This window comes from Myotis lucifugus, unplaced genomic scaffold (assembly GCF_000147115.1).
Source record: "Myotis lucifugus unplaced genomic scaffold, Myoluc2.0 scaffold_60, whole genome shotgun sequence".
NCBI classification, from domain to species: Eukaryota; Metazoa; Chordata; class Mammalia; order Chiroptera; family Vespertilionidae; genus Myotis; species Myotis lucifugus.
Window position 1 is genome coordinate 5,297,321 of NW_005871108.1, and position 18,903 is coordinate 5,316,223.

Below are 18,903 nucleotides of genomic sequence, written 5' to 3' on the forward strand. Positions count from 1 at the left end.
ATGTGTTGTGTGGCTACCAGGTCTCTCTACACTCAAGACTTTTCAAAAGCACCCTGTACCCATCAAATAATCACTCACCATTCTCTCCTGCCCCAACCTCTGATAACCATTAATCTGCCATGTCTATACATTTGCCTTTTCTGGATAGATCATATAAAAAGAATCATATAATATCTGATTTTTTGTGCCTGACTTCTTTCACTAAGCATAATGTTTTTGAAGTTCTTTCAAGTTGTAGCATGTATTAAAACTCTGCTCCTTTTAATGGCTGAATAATATCCCATTGTATAGACAAACCATAATTTGTTTACCCATTCATCCATTGATAGACATTTGTGTAGTTCTACCTTTTGGCTATTGTGAATAATGCTGCTATAAACATTTGTGTACAGGTTTTTGTGTAGACATATGCTTTCATTTCTCTTGGGTATCTACCTAAGAGTGGAATTGCTGGCTCATATGTGAGTTGCCAAACTGTTTTCCACAGCAATAGGTAATGATCTGCTGCCCATGGAACTCGCTGGCCTTATCACATACTCACCCAGCTCATGGAACTGCAGGAGAGCTATGAAGACTTAGTTTTGACTCTAGTTCTAGCAAAATAATGAATTAAAGATATCTAAAAACTCTCCTATTACACATAGACACAAAGAACAGACTGACAGCTGTCAGAGGGAAGGGCATTGGAGGATTGGGTGAAAAAGGTGAAAGGATTAAGAAAAAACATACACAAAAACAGACACAGACAACAGTATGGTGAGAGCCAGAGGGAAAGGGTTGGATGGAGGGGGAAGAGAGCAAAGAAGGGATAAATGGTGGCGGAAAAAGACACTGGGTGGTGAGTGCAAGAGACAGTATGCAGGTGATGTATTGTAGAGTTGTACACTTGAAACCTGTGTGGTTTAATTAACCTATGTCACCCCAATAAATTCAATTTTACAAAGTATAGTCCAAAATACATAAATAAATAAATAAATAAATACTCTCCTACTACAAAAATTCAGAACTGCTGGTCAAAACATAGTATTAAGTTTTTTTTATTGTATTTATTTTTTAATATGTATAATATGGTACACAGGCCAAAGGGTACAAAAAATATATGAGAAGAAACAATCCATCCCTCCCTAGTTCTCTACCTACCCAGTCTCCTCCCCAGAGGCAACTATTTACTATTCTTAATGTCTTTGTATCATATATATATATATATATATATATATATAGAGAGAGAGAGAGAGAGAGAGAGAGAGAGAGAGAGAGTTTTTTATAAAAACTATTTTACATGCTGAGCGGAGAAAGAAAAACAGGAAGTCCCCAGATGCCAGAAATGAAAAGAGAAATGAAAAACAGCATAGGACGTGCTGGAGCTACCTGAGTGGCTGTTAGGAATCTAGGAGTTCCAGAGGACCCTGAGCACAGGGGAGGCAGAGAAGTGGGACAAAACTCAAAGAGCCGAACCTTCAGTGAAAAGCTGAGCTAGAAAACATTCACCCTCCGGCACAGGATGCAACACGGAGGCTCATCTCCTTCATCTCATGGGAAAGAGCTTCCCCAAGAACTCCGTCGGGGCTTGCACTCTGCGTGAGGTTGGGTCTAAATTCAAACAATCTGCATGATCCTGGGCTCAGGCACAGGAAGTCCCCTGAGATCCCGGAGTCGAGTCTGGCCATTCCACTCCTGACACTGTCCTCGCAGGTAAGAAAATCAGACCAGGATTTTATTCGGTACCCCACTGATGTCCACACAATTTCCTCGTGCCCTTTACCCCTGAAAGTCCTCGTAGCCCTACTGTTGCTGCTACAGTCCCAAGATTCCCCTGCTTTCAGGACTGAAGGGCTAGGACTTGTGTGGATTCTGAAGGCGTCAGCTGTGGATGGTGAGCTTGCCCACCACACACTCTGGCTGACTTGCATTTCTGCTTCTGTGCTAGGCATAGTCTGATTAACTTTCTCCCGTTGTCCTTGCTTCTCTGATCCAAATCCAAAGCGGGCATCCTGGTGAATGAGAGATGAATATATGTGTTAGCAGACTGTCCTTGTCCCACTTGCCCTTATTCAACATCGAATATGCCAGGCTGCCTCCTGGAGGAGAATGGCGTTCACCTTCTCCAAGGAACCCCACAGAGTGACCCCAGAGTCCAGAAAAGAGAGCCTCAACCAGCTGCTCCTCCTCATATTGGAGGAAGAGAGAGGATTCCCCAGGAAGACAAGAGAAGGCATTCCGGGGAGAGGGAACAGTGTGTGAGAAGGTACGAGGCAGCTGGTGTGTTTGGGGAATGCAAGAAGCCCAGTGTGTGAGCCTGGGAGAGAGGAGAGAAGGAATCAGATCATGCAGGGTCTTGAAAGCCAGGCAGAAAAGTTTAGGCTCTATGCTGAAGTAATAGGGGCAAAAAGTTTTAAGTGAGGAAGGGAAGTTTTAAGTGAGGAAGGGATATGACACTTAACTGGGTCACAGATGGACAAGGCACAGAACAGCCATGAGCCCCAGGGTGGGTACTGGCTCTGGTTATCCAACCTGTTGCCCTGGTTGCATCCGAGGAAGGTGGAGCTGATCACGAGGACCTGAGGAAGAAAGGGGAGGGGGCCTGCCTCCCTGGGGCCCTTCCCACAGCAGCCCAAGCCATAGCTTACCCGTCTCATCCCCCTACCTGGTCTGTGCTATGTCCATTCCACTAGGGAATGAGATCTTCTTCCAAAATCTAAGAAAGAATTAGGAGGTGGGAGAGTTCCAGCAGCTCCTGAGACCTGGGCATGTCCTGTAGCTGCCTCAATAGGTCACCCTGCAGTCACCTCCCCTCATCTCCATGCTAAGACTGTCCGAGTTCCCAGACCTTCACCTCCTGACTCAGGGCATCTGAGGTCCATGCCAGCCCAGAAAGCTTCAGGACAAGCAGAAGCAGTTGTCTCCAGTAGCCCTGGTCCCCCACACTTCTTTGGCAGATGGAGCGTCCCCTGGTTTGGTTCCCTACCGTCTTGAAGCTCTGAACAGGGGCATGGTTCATCCTGAGAAGGAGAACAGAAACTGGCAGAACTCTGGGGGCAGGCCTGGGCCTTCCTGCTCCCTGCCCTCTCCTCAACACCCACCCGAAGACTGTGGTCTGTTGGGTGACATTGTTGCTGACGTCAGAAGCCCGCAGGATCGTCGAGTTCCCCACCAGCACGCATGTCCTGCAGTACAGATCATTATGGCTCACTGAGGGTCTGGGGATCACCTTGAACAGCTTCTCCCACATTTTCCCCAGCTCGCTTGTTGAGTTCATGCCCTGGAAACAGCCAGAGGGAGGAGATTGAGGGCTAGGACCCAGGTATCAGCTCCCGGTGGAAGGAAAGCAGCCCCAGGTGGGTGAGAGCGCCATCCAGGGGTCAGGGGCTGAGGCTCTGAAGACAGGAGGTGCACCAAGCCAGGGCCAAGAGAGGGGTTTGGGCCCGAAAGTGGGAGATGATAGGGCCTGGGAAGGACAGGGGCAGGGTTAGGCCCATTGTTAACCACTGACCAACCACCAGAGCACAGCATCAGGGGTCATGGACTCTGTTGTCCCCATCAGGTACCCCATCGTCTTCTCATAGCATGCATCAAACCAGTTCTGTTCTCTGACTGTGTGGTGGCAGAGGGAGTCGTTGAGGGTCTCAGCTGGGCAGCCACACTCCTTGAACTTAAGCCAAAGGCAGTTGCCATGCCGTGGTACCAAGGACCTCGCTTTTTCCTGGGGTGCCGATGCGGGTTTCTGATCCAGGCAGGGGACCATCAGGCACAAGATGAGCACCCAGAAGACCCATAGGACAAAAATCTGCCACATGCACTTCATGTCTGGCTTAGGCGATGGCTTCCATTGGCAGGCAGTAAACTGGCTCTCTACCTGGGTCAGGGGCAAAGGAATGAGGTCACAAACAGCCTCTGTCCCCCACAAACCTCTGTCCCGTTGGCTTCTATGGCGCCTCAATCCTCCATACCGTCCCTCCTCCCAAACCCTCATCTTCTGCCTCCTTAGCCATTTGCTCACCTCCAAATAGGACTCTAACTGGGCCTGGGACAGAATGTGCAAGAGCAGAAAGATAATATATGGTGTGTCCTGTACCCTCCCTGCAGGAGGAAAGCTTGGCTCTCAGTGGGGTCCATCTGCCACCCAGTTATATCACAGATCTCATCACAAAGTGCACATTGTGACCTCCCTCCTTTAGCCTGCCCGTCCTGTCTGTAACACACAGCTGCCTACACTGAATGTAAAAGTCATGAAGTCAGGGACCAACTTCGTCTTCTTTACTTCTGCATCCCTAAAACTCAGAACCATTTCATAAACATCTATGGCAGCGGTTCTCAACTTGTGGGTCGCGACCCCTTTGGCAGTCGAATGACCCTTTCACAGGGGTCGCCTAAGACCATCCTGCATATCAGATATTTACATTACGAGTCATAACAGTAGCAACATTACAATTATGAAGTAGCAACGAAAACAATTTTATGGTTGGGTCACAACATGAGGAACTGTATTTAAAAGGCCAGAAGGTTGAGAACCACTGATCTATGGGATACAGGAACAGAGTTGAGAGGGAATTTAAATCCTATTCTTGTGCAATACCCCCTCTCCAATTGTGGAACTGGCTCAGACCTCTCTTCTCTTCTCTAAACCCTACATCCTTCAGCTATTGGACTTCCACTAAGATGTCTCAGAGACCTCTCACACTGAACAAGCCTGAGACTGAACTCAGATTTTTCCCTTTAAACCAATTCTTTCCCAAGATTTCTCTGTCTCTACATGGTCCCACCATTCACTCAGTTGCTGAAGGCAGAAGCCCATGACTTCTCCCTCTCCTATGATTTCCAAATCCATTTTTTAAAAATATATTTTATTGATTTTTTACAGAGAGGAAGGGAGAGAGATAGAGAGTTAGAAACATCGATGAGAGAGAAACATCGATCAGCTGCCTCCTGCACATCTCCTACTGGGGACGTGCCCGCAACCCAGGTACATGCCCCTGACCGGAATCGAACCCAGGACCCTTCAGTCCGCAGGCCGACGCTCTATCAACTGAGCCAAACCGGCTTCGGCCCAAATCCATTTTTAATGTATGTTTTTATTGATTCCAGAGAGAGGAAGGGACAGGGAGAGAGAGAGATAGAAACATCTATGAGGCTGACATCTATGATCGTCAGCCTCCTGCATACCCCCGGCTGGGGATCGAGCCTGCAACCCAGGCATGTGCCTGGACAGAGAATCGAACCGGTGACCTCCTCGTACATGAGTCGATGGGCAACCACTGCACAACACCGGTGGGGTCAAATCCATTTTTAATCCATTTGCTTCTATCTCCAAACTGCATCCTCTTCCTCTCTACTCTCACCCCTTAATTCAAGCCTAGCCTGGGCATTTTATAGCTTTTAAAACAATTCACAAAAATATTTGAGTAAGGTCTGTCGTCCAGTTAATTAATTGTATTGTACTGATGTCAATTCCTGGTTTGAAAAATGTAGTATTGGTACTATATGGTAAGATGCTACCATTGAGAGAAACTGAGCATCAGTACCAAAAAATGTTGCGGGTTTGATTCCCGGTCAGAGAGTATATGAGAGGCAACCGATTGAGTCAATGTTTCTCTCTCCCTCTCTCTCTCTCTTTTGCTCTGTGTGTGTGTGTGTGTGTGTGTGTCTCCCCCTTCATCTCTCTAATATCAATGAAAAATATCCTCGGGTGAGGGTTTAAAAAGAGAGAGAGAAAGAGAGAAATTGTTTGATGGGTACATGGAACCTCTCCTTACTATTTTTGCAATTTCTTATGTGCCTATAGTTATTTCCAAAAAAATATTTTTTTAAATCATCTAGAAAAAGATGCATAGTAAATTGAATTGCTGTTTATTTATGTCAATTGATATAATCTTTTTACTGTTGTAACACTCAAAAACTTAATCATTTTAATCATTTTAAAGTGTACAATTCATGGTGAGCACACAATACAATATACAGGTTATGTATTATAGAATTGTACACCTGAAACCTATATAATTTTATTAGCCAATGTCACCCCAATAACTTCAATAAAAAAGAAAAATGAGCAAAATAGAAAAAAATAGCAAAATTCTGTCAGAATATTTTCTCATTCCTCTCCCTGTTAGCCAGCCTATTGGTTATACATGCCCACTGAATTCATCAATGTGGTCAGTGGATTCCTCTCTAAGACCCTGCATCAGTATTAATAAAAGTGTTTGGAACTCTTTGTGGTGCCTGTGGAATTCAGACTGGAAAGAATCACAGTAGAGTGTTGGAAGTGGATAACAGGGTTCTGGAACTTTCTATTCACCTTCAAAGATGAAAACAGTGAAGAAAAAAAAAGATGTAAACAGTAACCATTCAAGACTCCAAGAGACAGGAACAATAGACCATTTCCGGCATCCTGGAGGAGACCAAGTTCTCTAGGCAGGGCCATGCATGTGAGAAGGAAACTGGACTGGGAGTTAGAAGATGCAGGTGGTGTCCCCATTCAGCAACAATGAGCTGCGTAACACTGTCAGGAAAACTTGATCTTTACTTGGTCTTGGTTCCATCTTTTCTAAAATAAGAGGGAATAGCCCAGCCAGTGTGGCTCAGTGGTTGAGCATCGACCTATGAACAGTTTGATTCTCGGTCAGAGCACATACCCAGGTTGTGGGCTTATTCCCAAGTGTGGGACATGCAGGAGGCAGCTAATCAATGATTCTCTCTTATCATTGCTGTTTCTATCTCTCTTTCTCTCTGAAATCAATAACAAAATTTTTTTTTAAAGATGGGCTTATAATGTTTTCCTTCCACAATCTGCAACAGCTTCCTAACTTGTATATCTGCTTCCATTCTATCTGTTGCAGAGAGAAGAGAGAGAGCACTTACTTCTTTGTTTAGAAGTTTAAATATTTAGGTTTCTTGAGCTTGCAGTGGCCATGCCCATCCTGGCCAATTACCTGTTTCCAGGTGTGATTGACAGGCAAGCACTTCCCTTTGTAACTCAGACCTTTACTGGGCATGCGTCTAAATGACCTTTGTTCAGTCCTTTCCTCCAACAATCAGCAGGGAGCAGACTTGGAGAATGTTAAATGCAGCTTTTTGGCAAAGCTGTATAAACGGCATGCCTATACTATTTGGTCTCCCCTTTCCTCCTTTCCTGTTAAATAAAAACCAGGTTATTACCATGGCATCATCTCCATCCCTCACCCATTCTTCACCCAGTAACTGGCATGATCTTAAACTAATTTCCTACTTGGATCCTTAAAATGGCATCCCATTACACTCAGAATAAAATTCAAATTCCTGCCCTGGCCAGTGTAGCTCCCTTGGTTGGGAGTCATCCCGTGCACTGAAAAGTTGCCAGTTCGATTCCAGTCAGGACACATGCCCATGATTGCAGGCACGATCCCTGTTAGGGGTTGTGCAGGAGGCAGCTAGTTGATGTTTTGCTCTCACATTGATGTTTCTCTCTCTCCCTCTCCCTTCCACTCTCTCTCAAAAAAAAAAAAATCAATAAAAAAAATATATTTTTTAAAAAAAACAAACAAAAAATCCTCACTCATCTCACACATTTTCCAGCCATTCTGGCTTTTTTCTATTCCTAGAACTTTGCAAGTTCCATCTTGCCTCAGGATCTTTGCACTTGTAGTTGCTCTTCCTAGAACATATTACTCCCTCCCACTCCTGCCCTCAGCACTTCACCTCTTTCCCTTTTTTCAGGTCTCATGTTAATGTCACTCACTTGGGGTTCCTTCTCCAACTCCTATATTATTGAAGTCCCTAAGAAGCTCTCCTAATTGGGCCCTGACTCCCTCCCTGAAACATACTCACCACGGTATTCACAAAACCCAGGGGAGACGTAGGAAATAGGAAGAGCTTGATACCATAAATACATGTTGAAGGAGTGAAAGAGTGAACCATTTAATCGGGAGCCCCACTGAGGACGGACGGCTTTGAAGTAAAATGTGGATGGGCACAGAATGGGCACAGGTCCAAGAGGAGAGGACACTTTCTGCTAAGGTTATCCCTGGGCATCCACCTGAGAATAGCTGCCTCTCTCATTTGGTGGTGGCAGCTTATGTGTGGAAAAGACCCAAGCTCTGGAGGCAAAAAAAACAGGCCTTGAATCCTAGCTTTGCCCCATTAACTAACCCTGCAACCTTCGGGAAAATCAATTCACTTCTTTGCTTCCCCATCTATAAAATGGGGTTTGAAATAGCACCTACCTCCCAAGGTTGTTCTAATGGTAGAATGGAACTAGAGCAGTTAGCATATTGCCAGTTTTCAAGTAATGTGAGTTAGTCCTGTCCTTCTCCCCTTCCCTAGCAAACTGCAGTCTGAGGGCAGAAGGAGGACTCTGGCATTGCTCAGCTTCGCCCGAGTCAGACTGCCACCAGGCACCCAGCTCAGGTGTCCTTCCTCCTGTTCCTGGAAGCCCTTTCTAGCCTAGCATGCCAGTCACTTTCTCCTATAGACTCCCGCAGTCCCCTGTGCCACCTCTCATCAAAGTCCTGGCCTCACCTCACTGCAGTGATTTGAGCTGTGCACCACCAGGAGACATGCTCAGGAGAAGCACTGGTGCTGTTGGAGTAAAATCAGCCCAAAGACCCTGGCTCCCAGAGTCATTTGAGGTCCAGAAGAAATGGGTTGGAATCAGGTCCTGCCATGAATGAGCTGGGATTAGGGCAAGTTACCTAGCTTCTCCAGGCCAGTTTCTCCTCCATGAAATGCACACGGCACACCTACTTTCTATAGATCCTCAAACTTGTAACTTGAGAACCACACCTACAGGTTCTGATTCTAAAGGTCTGTGGTGGGACCCGACATTTTTTCATTTCTAACCAGTTCCCAGATAATAACGAGGCTGCTGGATGGGGACACCTAGAACACCACTGTTCTAGGAGGTTCCAAGTCGCTCCAAGAGTCTGGTGTAAAACCCATGTCGCAGTTCCTGGCAAGCGAATGCTGCTATCGCTCTTTCCGCCCCGCAGAGACCGCCTCCGGGCACCCTGGTCCACAGAGAACCACCCTGACTGAGGGAGTGTTTGCCGGCGGGCGAAGTCCAGACGAAGCTGCCTGCAGCACCTATGGGCCGGAGGAGGGGCGGGGCGAGTGAAAACGCCGGGAAGGGGTGGGGCCAAGCGGGTGAGAGGCGGGGCCAAGCGTGCGCGCTGCTGCGCCTGCGTGCGGAGAGGGGGCGTGGCTCGAGCGCCGGCCGGAAGCTGGAGGCTGCCCGGGCAGGCCGGCTGGCATCCCCTTTCCGGCTGGTCCCCATGGAGGCGCTGGGGAAGCTGAAGCAGTTCGATGCCTACCCTAAGACTCTGGAGGACTTCCGGGTCAAGACCTGTGGGGGCGCCACGGGTAGGCGGTGGCGGGCCGGGGTCGCGGGGAGAGGGGTGTCCTGGAGCTTGGCCGGGCCTCCTGCACGCAGCCGGCCTGTCCGGGGCTGAGGGAGCTGAGCCGAGGCCGTGCTGACCCTCGCTCCCTGCCCTGCAGTGACCATTGTCAGCGGCCTTCTCATGCTGCTCCTGTTCCTGTCCGAGCTGCAGTACTACCTCACCACGGAGGTAAGGGCGGGCTGGGCGTGCGCGGGTCTGGGATTGCCAGGAATCGGGTCTTTCGGGACGGGGGTGTGTGGGGAAGAGGCCTGAGGCCACGTCTCACTGAGGCAAGTGCCGCCCAGGTGCATCCTGAACTCTACGTGGACAAGTCACGGGGAGACAAACTGAAGATCAACATCGATGTGTTTTTTCCGCACATGCCTTGTGCCTGTAAGTACCTTCCCCCGGTGGGAATCGCCGGTCCCGGGGTTCTCCGGTGGGCCTCCAGATTTACACCTCCAGCTTTAGACTTGGAACTGGACTCCTTCCCTTCACCCACTGCTGCCTCGAGACAGGTGCAGCATCCCCCTACCCTCCAACACCCGGATTCCCTTGCCCCCGGGATCCTAGTACCTTACCTGGACTTACTGTTTCTAGATCTGAGCATTGATGCCATGGATGTAGCTGGCGAACAGCAGCTGGATGTGGAACACAACCTGTTCAAGCAAAGGCTAGACAAGGATGGCATCCCCGTGAGCTCAGAGGCTGAGCGGCATGGTAACTGGGGGAGGGGGCCTGATCTCCGATCCCAGAGCTCAACGTGCTTAAGCCCTACCTTCTGGCAAGTGGGCTGTGGCCGGCCCAGTGACCAGTGAAGCAACTATGCCCCAGAGAAGTCAAGTGGCGTGCGGAGGGTTCCCCAGCTGTTAATCAGAGTGGGCAGAAACCCGGGCTTCTAGCCTCTATATGTGGAGTAGAGTACACTACCTGGCCGCCATTCTCAAAGGTCCCTAATATCATGGTTTGAGTAACAGAAGTTTGAGGATGGGTCCTCTTGCTGTTGCCTTGGCAGACTTTCTCTCGATGGACCCAAGATCCTCTGACTGTTTGCTTTCCCATCCTGTTGGCTAAGAGCCCTTAACGCTCTTCCCTTTGGGGATGTAGAGTGGCGGAAGGTTAAGTGTACATTCTTGAGTTAGATTACCTGAGTTCAGATAGAGTTTTTTTCCTCTTTCAGTCTGTGACCTCAGCTATAAAGAGATGATAAACAATTGTACCCACCACATGGAATTAGGGGATCAAATGAAGTAATATGTGTACAATGTCTAGTACAGAGTGGTGGTTCACTTTTAGTTTCTTTTTCTCTCACTAGGCAGCCTCCCAATGCCTCCATTAACTCAGTTTTCCACCATACAAAACCCTACTCAAAGCTATGATTTTTCATACCGTAGGGATTGCTCTGTCGGTGAGCTTTATCATTCGTGTATTCAATAGATACATGTTGAACACCAGTAAAATCCAATAGGACTTGCTGTAGGATTGGATGTGGGTATAAGAGAGCACTCAGGGCTTTGATGCCACGGCTTTTGCCTGAGCAAATTAGTGATTTGAGATAAGAATGACCAGAGAGTACTCGGCTGGTGTGGCTCACACCCCAAGAGGCCATGGTTCAGTTCCCAGTCAGGGCTCATGCTCAGGTTTCAGGCTCAATCCCCAGTGGGGGGCGTGCAGGAGGCAGTTGATCAATGATCTCTCATCATTGATGTTTCTATCTCTCCCTCTCCCTTCCTCTTTGAAATCAATAAAAATATATTTTAAAAAAAGAATAACCAGAGAGGAGGAAGAGGATTTTTTTTTGTATGTGTGTGGGAAAGGGAGGGTAATATATATCCACTACTGTGTAACAAATTACCCCAAAAGTTAGTGGCTTAGTAGAACAAACATTTGTTTTCAGTTCTGTGGGTCAGGAATTCAAGAGTGATTGGGAGATTCTGCCTTAGGGTCTTATGAGATTGCAGTGAAGCTGTTAGCTGGGGCTACAGTCATTGGAAGGCTTGACTGGGGCAGAGGATCTGCATCTAAAAGGGCCCATACAAATGGCTGTTGACAAGATGCCTCAGTGCCTTCACCACATGTGCCTCTCAGGAGGGCTGCTGAATGTCCTCACAATTTGGCAACTGGCTTCCCCCTGTGCAAGTGATCTAGGAGAGAGGGGAAAACCACAACTTCTTTTATGACCAGCTTCAAAAGTTGCACACCATTATTCTGCAGTATACTGGTGGTTACACAGGTCAGCCCTATTCATTGTGGAAGAGGAATACATAATGATGTTAAGCACCTTTTCATGTACCTGTTGGCCATTTGTATGTCTTCTTTTGAAAAATGTCTATTCAGGTCCTTTGCCCATTTTTAATTGGATTATTTGGGGGGGTTTTTTGTTGTTGTTGTTTTTGCTATTGAGTTATGTGAGTTCCTTATATACTAGTAGTTAAGATATTAACCCCTTATCAGATATATTCTTTCAGGTATTTTCTCCCATGCTGTAAGTTGCCTTTTCATTTTAATTGTTTGTTTTGCTAATACAGAAGCTTTTTATTTTGATGTAGTCCCACTTGTTTATTTTTGCTTTTGTTGCCTGTGCTTTTGGTCAAATCCAAAAAATTATTGCCAAGACCAAGTCAAGGAGCTTTTCTCCTATGTTCTCTTTTGGGAGTTTTATGGTATCGTGTCTTACACTTAATCCATTTTGAGTAAGTTTTTATGAGTGATTTTTATAAGTAGGGATCCAGTTTCATTTTTTGCATGTGAATATCCAGTTTTCCCAGCACCATTTATTGAAGAGATGATCCTTTCCCCATTTTGTACCTTGGAAGTAAGGACACGAAGGAGTGGTAGTGTCAGTGGTGTCAAAGAATTGGTGGATTCTGCATACCAGGGGTAGTGAACTGGGAAAATAAGGAAAAGTAGTTGAATGCTTGACATTGCATTTTTGAAAGTTTGCTGTAATTGCTAACGATAAGGTCTAGGTGTAAGCATGGAAATGGATAGCTGAGGTGAGATGACAAAATAAGAAGAGTATTGGAGGACAGGTGGTCAGGTTATTTTGAATATTAAAATTGCCAATTATGACAGGATAGTTAAAGAGTCGGAGCCAGTGCGGAGAGAGAGGTCTGAGAAGCACCATGATGAAGTGGTTAAGGACATACGCTTTGGAATTGGAACTGAAATCTGAAAAGTCACTTCTCATCTCTGAGCCTCAGCATCTTCTCCAGTGTGATGGGGATAATAGCCTCACCTCGGCCCCGGCCGGTGTTGCTCAGTGGATAGAGCTTTGGCCTGCGAACTGAAAGGTCCCAAGTTCGATTCCGGTCAAAGGCACATGCCTGAGTTGTGGGCTCCATCCCCAGTGGGGGACTTGCAGGAGGCAGCCGATCCATGATTCTCTCTCATCATGGATGTTTCTATCTCTCTCTCCCTCTTCCTTCCTCTCTGAAATCAGTAAAAATATATTAAAAAAAAAAAAATAACCTCACCTTCATAGAGTTGTTGTGAGATGTTACATATAAAGTACGATGACCTGGAGCTGACATTTAGTATTTACCATTATTGTTTTATTACTATTGCTATTTTTAGAAGAAATAATACATGTGTAGAAGTGCTTCGTGCCTGACGCATAGTATACACTATGTAAATATTAGCTATTATTATAACTTTTATTATTCCCAAGTCATGGGCCCAGGCTTGGGAGTAGATTTCACTGTATCTGCCCCCAACTAATGCCCGTCTCTGCCCTCTCCTTAGAACTTGGGAAAGTCGAGATGAAGGTGTTTGACCCTGACTCCCTGGACCCTCACCGCTGTGAGAGCTGCTATGGTGCTGAGACCGAAGACATCAAGTGAGCCAGACCCTGATGGGAAGGGAAGGGAGGGGAGCAGGGCTGTTTGTCAGCCTTCCTCAGCCTCAGTCTGACTCTCTGACAGGTGTGAAAGTTGGACCAAGAATTTAGAGGGGATGGGGTGTGTGCCTCAGTAACAAATCCTGGTGTGAGTGCCAGGCCCTGCCTGCAGACCTGGGGAAGAGGCTGAAATGGTCCTTGCTCTGGTTCAGAGGTGCTCTCCAGAGTCCAACTGCCTGGCTCCACCCATGTGTCCTTGGGCCTAGCCACATAACCTCTCTTGTGAATGGGGATGATCATAACACCTTTCTCATGAGAGTTACCTCTGGATTAAATATGTGTGCCGGTATACTCTATGTAAAGCACTGAGATGGAAGGTCTAGTTCAGATTATTAAGCCCTTGATATATAGCAACTGCTATTATGTTTCCCAGCTCCTGACCTCTGAGAGGCTCATTCAGAAGGTCTGCAGTGGGTTCTGGGAATATGTTTTGTTTTTTAATTTTTATTGTAATAAAACATATATGCTATAAATGTTACCATTCTAACCATTTTCAAATGTACAATTTAGTGGCATTAACTACATTCATAGCATTGTGTAATCATCACCACTATCTGTTCCAAAACCTTTCATCACCCCAAACAGAATGGTAATATGTTTGTGTGTATGTGTGTGTGTGTGTGTGTGTTTTTATACTTTTATTGATTTCAGAGAGAGGAAGGAAGAGATAGAAACATCATTGAGGAGAGTCATTGATTGGTTGCCTCCTGTACCCCCACACCCACCACTGAGAATCAAACCCACAACCCAGGCATGTACCCTGACTGGGAATCAAACTGTGACCACCTGGTTCATGGGTTGACACTCAACCACTGAGCAACACTGGCTGGGCAGGAATCTGTATTTTTAACAGTTCTGCTGCCACTGAGGAAACACGCTTTGAGAACATTTGGTGGTCAGGGATGAGGCTGACAGAGGCTCCCTTAGCAGGCAGAACTGCTCAGGCTTTATTTCCCAAGGTGCCAACCCGTTCCTCCTCTCCTACAGGTGCTGTAACACCTGTGAGGATGTGCGGGAAGCGTATCGCCGTCGAGGCTGGGCCTTTAAGAACCCAGACACTATTGAGCAGTGCCGGCGAGAGGGCTTCAGCCAGAAGATGCAGGAGCAGAAGAATGAAGGCTGCCAGGTGTACGGCTTCCTGGAAGTCAACAAGGTAGAGGAGGGACTGAGGCGATGCAGGGGCAGTTGAGCCCCACTCCACTGTGAATCTCAGGCCTGTGTAGGCCCTCAGGGGACGAAGGGAAGAGAGGAAACAGCTGGAGAATGAGAGGGAATGTCCCCTACAGGTGGCTGGAAACTTCCACTTTGCTCCCGGGAAGAGCTTCCAGCAGTCCCATGTGCATGGTGAGTGATCCTCCATCAGCCGGAGAGGCTTAGACCCTGGACACTTGGCGGGTTTGAGTGCCCCTTCACCTGCCCGATGTTCTTTTGTCTTTGGCCCAGAAAAGATCCTCGTATCAGGGTGGCAGTTTGGTACAATAGTTAAGAACACAGCTGAGGAGCCAGACTCCTGGGTTCAGATTTCAGTTTCAGTCCTTACTGACTGTGTGACACTTTGAGAATTAACTTTTGTTTTGTTTTGTTTTATTTTTATTGATTTTTTTTACAGAGAGGAAGGGAGAGGGATAGAGAGTTAGAAACATCGATGAGAGAGAAACATCGATTAGCAGCCTCCTGCACACTCCCCACTGGGGATGTGCCCGCAACCAAGGTACATGCCCTTGACCGGAATCGAACCTGGGACCCTTGAGTCCGCAGGCTGATACTCTGTCCACTGAGCTAAACTGGTTAGGGCAAGTTTCTTAACTTTTTAAATAATTTCCTACTTTACAAAATGGTGATGACAGCACTAATCTCCTAGGGTATGTATGTAGCTTAAAAACTATAGCATAGAGCCTGGCTTATGGTAGGCACTTGTTTAAAATGTAGCACCCGGTCTCAGATGACCTGCATGTGAGGCTTTGAGGGAAACAGAGTTGGGTTGGAACACAGGTCTTGCCACTCCCAAGCTATGTCATATTTGGGGAGTAGTGAGCCCTACTCAGTTTATTCTTCTATAAAATGGGGCTGAAGATACTAGACTTACCTCACGAGGTTATTCACAGGGATGAATAAGTGAAACTTATGCTCACTTATTCATTCATTCATGCACTAGGTATTTATTAATCACCTACTATGTACTATATGCTAGTCTAAGTGCTAAGGATATAGCAGTGAACAAGACAAAGTCCCTGCCCTTAGAACATTCTAGTAAAAACAGACAATAAACAAGTATGTGAAATATATAGTATATCAGATGCTATTAAGTAATATGGACCAAAAAAGGCAAGATCGATGATGGGGATGAGGCGCTTGGGTGAGACGACATGTGTGTTCTATTTCATATGGGGTGACCAGGGAAAGACTGACGGGGCAATATTTGAGCTGACCCTATGGGTGTCTGGGGGAAAGTGCCTCAAGCAGAGAGAATAGCAAATGCAGATCCCTAAGGTAAGAATGTGCTGGTGAGTTCAAGGTCCAGTAAGAAAGTTAGGATGGCTGCAGCAGAGGGAGCAGAGCCGCACAGTTAGAAAGAAGGTGAGAGCTCTGGCCGGTGTGGCTCAGTTGGTTGGGCATCGTCTCATGCACTAAAGGGTCGCCAGTTTGATTCCTGGTCCAGGCACATACCCAGGTTGTGGGTTTAATCCCCAGTAGGGGGCATGCAGGAGGTAGCCTGTCGATGTTCACATCAATGTTTCTCTCTCTAAAAATTAAAAAAGGAAGAAAGAAGGTGCGAGAGGTAAGGAGGGGCCATGTCATGTAGGGCTTGGAGGGGCATTGTACAGCCTTGGGCTTTTACTCTGTGAGATGGGAAGCCCTGCAGGGCTCTGAAGAAGTGGTATGTGATTCGACTTCACTTTGAAAAGGCAGGCAGCACTCTGCTCTGTGGAGAAGACTGTGGGGGAAGGACAGAACCAGAGAGGCCAGTTTGGAGGTTTTTGCAGTGACCAGTCCAGGCACAAGGTGATAGGGCAGGGCCAGAGTGGTGAGAAGATGGTGAGAAGTGACTGCATATATCTTGAAGGTAGAGCTGAGAGGTGTTGCTGGTGGATGTGAAGGGTAAGAGAAAGAGGAGTTAAGGTTTTATACCTGAGTAGCGAGAGGGATAAAGTTGCATTTAGTGAGAGGGAGAAGACTCAGAGGAACAGGGTTAGATGGTTGGAGGTGGGGACATAACACAGGTGTTCAGCTTTTGACATGATCAGTCCAATGGCATTTAGACATCCAGGATGTCTAGTATGCAGTTGGCTATTCAAGTCTGGAGTTCAGGAGAGAGATCTGGGGATACAAAGCTTAGAGTCATCAGCGTATTTAAACCCATGGGACTGGATGAAGTTGCCCTGGCGGTGAGGATAGATGGAGAAGAGGAGAGCTCAAGGAACTGAGTGCTGGGCTTCCAACATGAGAGGACAAGGGCATCTGGAGAAAGCAGCAGAGGTGAGGTGAGAATGCAAACCAAGGGAGTGGTGTCCTGAAAGCCCAGGGATGGAAGTGTTTCCAGAACAGTGTTGGATGGTCAGATGCTTCTGGACGTCAGTAATAATTGCCCATGGATATATGACATGGCCGTGGTTACTGACCCTGACAGAGCAGTTTGGGCGGAGTGATAGGGAGCACCCATAGGAAGAAATGGGAGAGGAGTTGGAGCCAGTGAGTGTGCGCAACTCCTTCATGGAGTTGCCTCTAACGGGAGAGAGAAGGCGACAGCTGGAGGGAAATGTGGAGCCAAGGGAGGGCTTTGTAAGATGTTTGATGTGTTAATTTGCTGTCGGATTAAAGAGAGACAAAGTGATGCTCCAGAGATGAAAGGGACACTTATTGCAGTGAGGACCTTAAGAAGGAAGAAGAAGACAGAATCTGGTGCCTCTGAAGTATAGGAAGCTCAAACGTGGCACCAGGAGGAAAGGCAGACGACTTAGGTAAAGGTAGATTGGCGGCTGGGTGATAAGGAATCACCAGGAACTGTAACAGAGCCCTGTGGGAGAGACCTCTGCGATGGCCAGTGGCTAGAACCTGGGAGGACTGACCTGGGGTTCTGGGTGGAGCTCTAAGTAAGTAAACAAGTAGGGCTAGTTGGTGGAATAGTTTGCCATGAGCTGCAAAGCTGGGGATTTTTAGGGGCGATTGAGGGACAGTGATCCGAACGAAAGTGGCATTTAAGAGCAAGGAGGACCTCTCTTTAGACCAAGGAGAAGGATGGGTGTGGGAAGTAGTCACCACTTGGGGGAGGGGCGCAAGGGAAATAGTACTTTCAAAGAAGTGCCCAGCTGTAGTTGGAACAAGAAGGTTTGGAGAATGTTTGGAGGTTGAAGATGTAGAGGTTTTGCTGATGAGTAACAGGGCCCATAAGAAGGTCTGGGAGGAATGGGAGTCGGGGTCATATTAGGTGACAGGAGTCTAGTAGGTGAGATGACCTGACAGTCCTGAGCTGCCCGTGACTAAGGTGAGCAGGAGTAATGGGCCCAATGGAGATAGCCCAGCTGGTTTTCAAGGAAGTTTGTGGGTGTGAGGCCAAGTGTTGGGGGGGGGGGGGCAGGTAGGTGGGTCTGGAACCCCCTCTACTATGGAAGGGGCTGAGGAAGGGTGGACTTACTGGGATTGTGGGAAGTCGGCAAGCTGTTGGCGGAGGACCTGAGCGCATGCAGTAGGAGATGGTGCTGAAGGTGGCAGTAGCATCTCTGCTTCTATTGTCAGAGTCAGGGAGCTCAGGACGAAGGGTGTTCTGTACCCCAGAAGGATGTTCAAAGGAGGACCCTACAGTAGCCCAAGGCCAGAAATCGGGCTCAATTGAAGGTCAAGGACCTAGTTCCTGACATCCTTGTTGACTTGGGTGGGGGAGGAGGAGAGATTGTAAAGTTTATCGTACTTTTCCATCTTGGATTGTACCTGTTCCTCAGGACAGCCCTTTGCCGAGGTTACTGAGGCCCAGAGAGGGCAAGTGATTTGACCAACTTCACACAACTAGAAAAGTGGCTGTTTGGGCTCTAGGTCTTTTGTTCTTCCTAGGCCACTATACTTCTGCCCCCAACCCTCCTTGCACTCTTTCCTTTGGACCAGGAGGAGGCTTGTTAGCTGAGTCCAGACCCTGCTGCTGAGGCAAAAACATTCCAGTCGTCCCTTCTACTACATATCTTCTTGCTCCATAGCCCTCATTGTAAAGCTCTGAATTTTCTCTCTCTTCCTCCCTTCTCTCCCCCCTCTCCCCCATGCTGCAGTCCATGCTGTGGAGAGTAAGTGGCCCTGACCCTGGGGAAGCCAAGCCCCCACGATCGGGGGGAGGTTTGGATGGGCCTGGGATTGGGGCCTTGTCTGGCCTGGCTGCTGGGTGACTATAAAAAGCACTGGGACATATTTTTGAGTTGGGGTTCCTTGCAGCAGGAGGAATCAGGGTCAGAGGGCAGGAAGAACTTATTCTGGAACTTATGGTTCAGGGCACCATAGGATTTCCTTCGGGGAGCTCTGAGGGTAGGGGCAGAGGCGTCAGGGAAAGAGCTTGGGTAGCATTCTCAGGTCCCACCTCACTTTGGATTCAGTGATTGGCATCGGCTCTAGTAATGAGAGACAGAGTGGTGGTGTTGTTCTGAGGGCTCCCTACATATATCAGGAAAGAGCTGGGATCTG

The 18,903-nt window shown here is 47.5% G+C and overlaps 2 protein-coding genes across 3 annotated transcripts in view; one reads left to right on the plus strand and one right to left on the minus strand.

The window, feature by feature from the left end:
• Window positions 1–2,668: 2,668 nt before the first annotated feature.
• Window positions 2,669–3,802, minus strand: CUNH20orf173 (chromosome unknown C20orf173 homolog). The gene is made up of 4 exons (XM_006089574.1): window positions 3,491–3,802; window positions 3,081–3,259; window positions 2,834–2,999; window positions 2,669–2,695 (listed from the first exon to the last, which is right to left on the minus strand). Exons 1-4 carry the CDS (start codon window positions 3,800–3,802, stop codon window positions 2,669–2,671), a joined length of 684 nt encoding a protein of 227 aa, XP_006089636.1.
• A 5,361-nt stretch (window positions 3,803–9,163) lies between these two features.
• Window positions 9,164–18,903, plus strand: part of ERGIC3 (ERGIC and golgi 3) — a 12,534-nt gene continuing 2,794 nt past the window's right edge. Inside the window, exons 1-8 of one of the 2 annotated variants that reach the window (XM_006089459.3) lie at window positions 9,164–9,327; window positions 9,463–9,533; window positions 9,650–9,737; window positions 9,945–10,064; window positions 13,089–13,182; window positions 14,230–14,395; window positions 14,529–14,586; window positions 18,498–18,512. In XM_006089459.3, the coding sequence (XP_006089521.1) occupies window positions 9,240–9,327; window positions 9,463–9,533; window positions 9,650–9,737; window positions 9,945–10,064; window positions 13,089–13,182; window positions 14,230–14,395; window positions 14,529–14,586; window positions 18,498–18,512 (700 nt within the window). In that variant the 5' untranslated portion in view covers window positions 9,164–9,239. The remainder of the gene's footprint in view (window positions 9,328–9,462; window positions 9,534–9,649; window positions 9,738–9,944; window positions 10,065–13,088; window positions 13,183–14,229; window positions 14,396–14,528; window positions 14,587–18,497; window positions 18,513–18,903) is intronic. The other variant, XM_006089460.3, reaches the window with a different exon arrangement.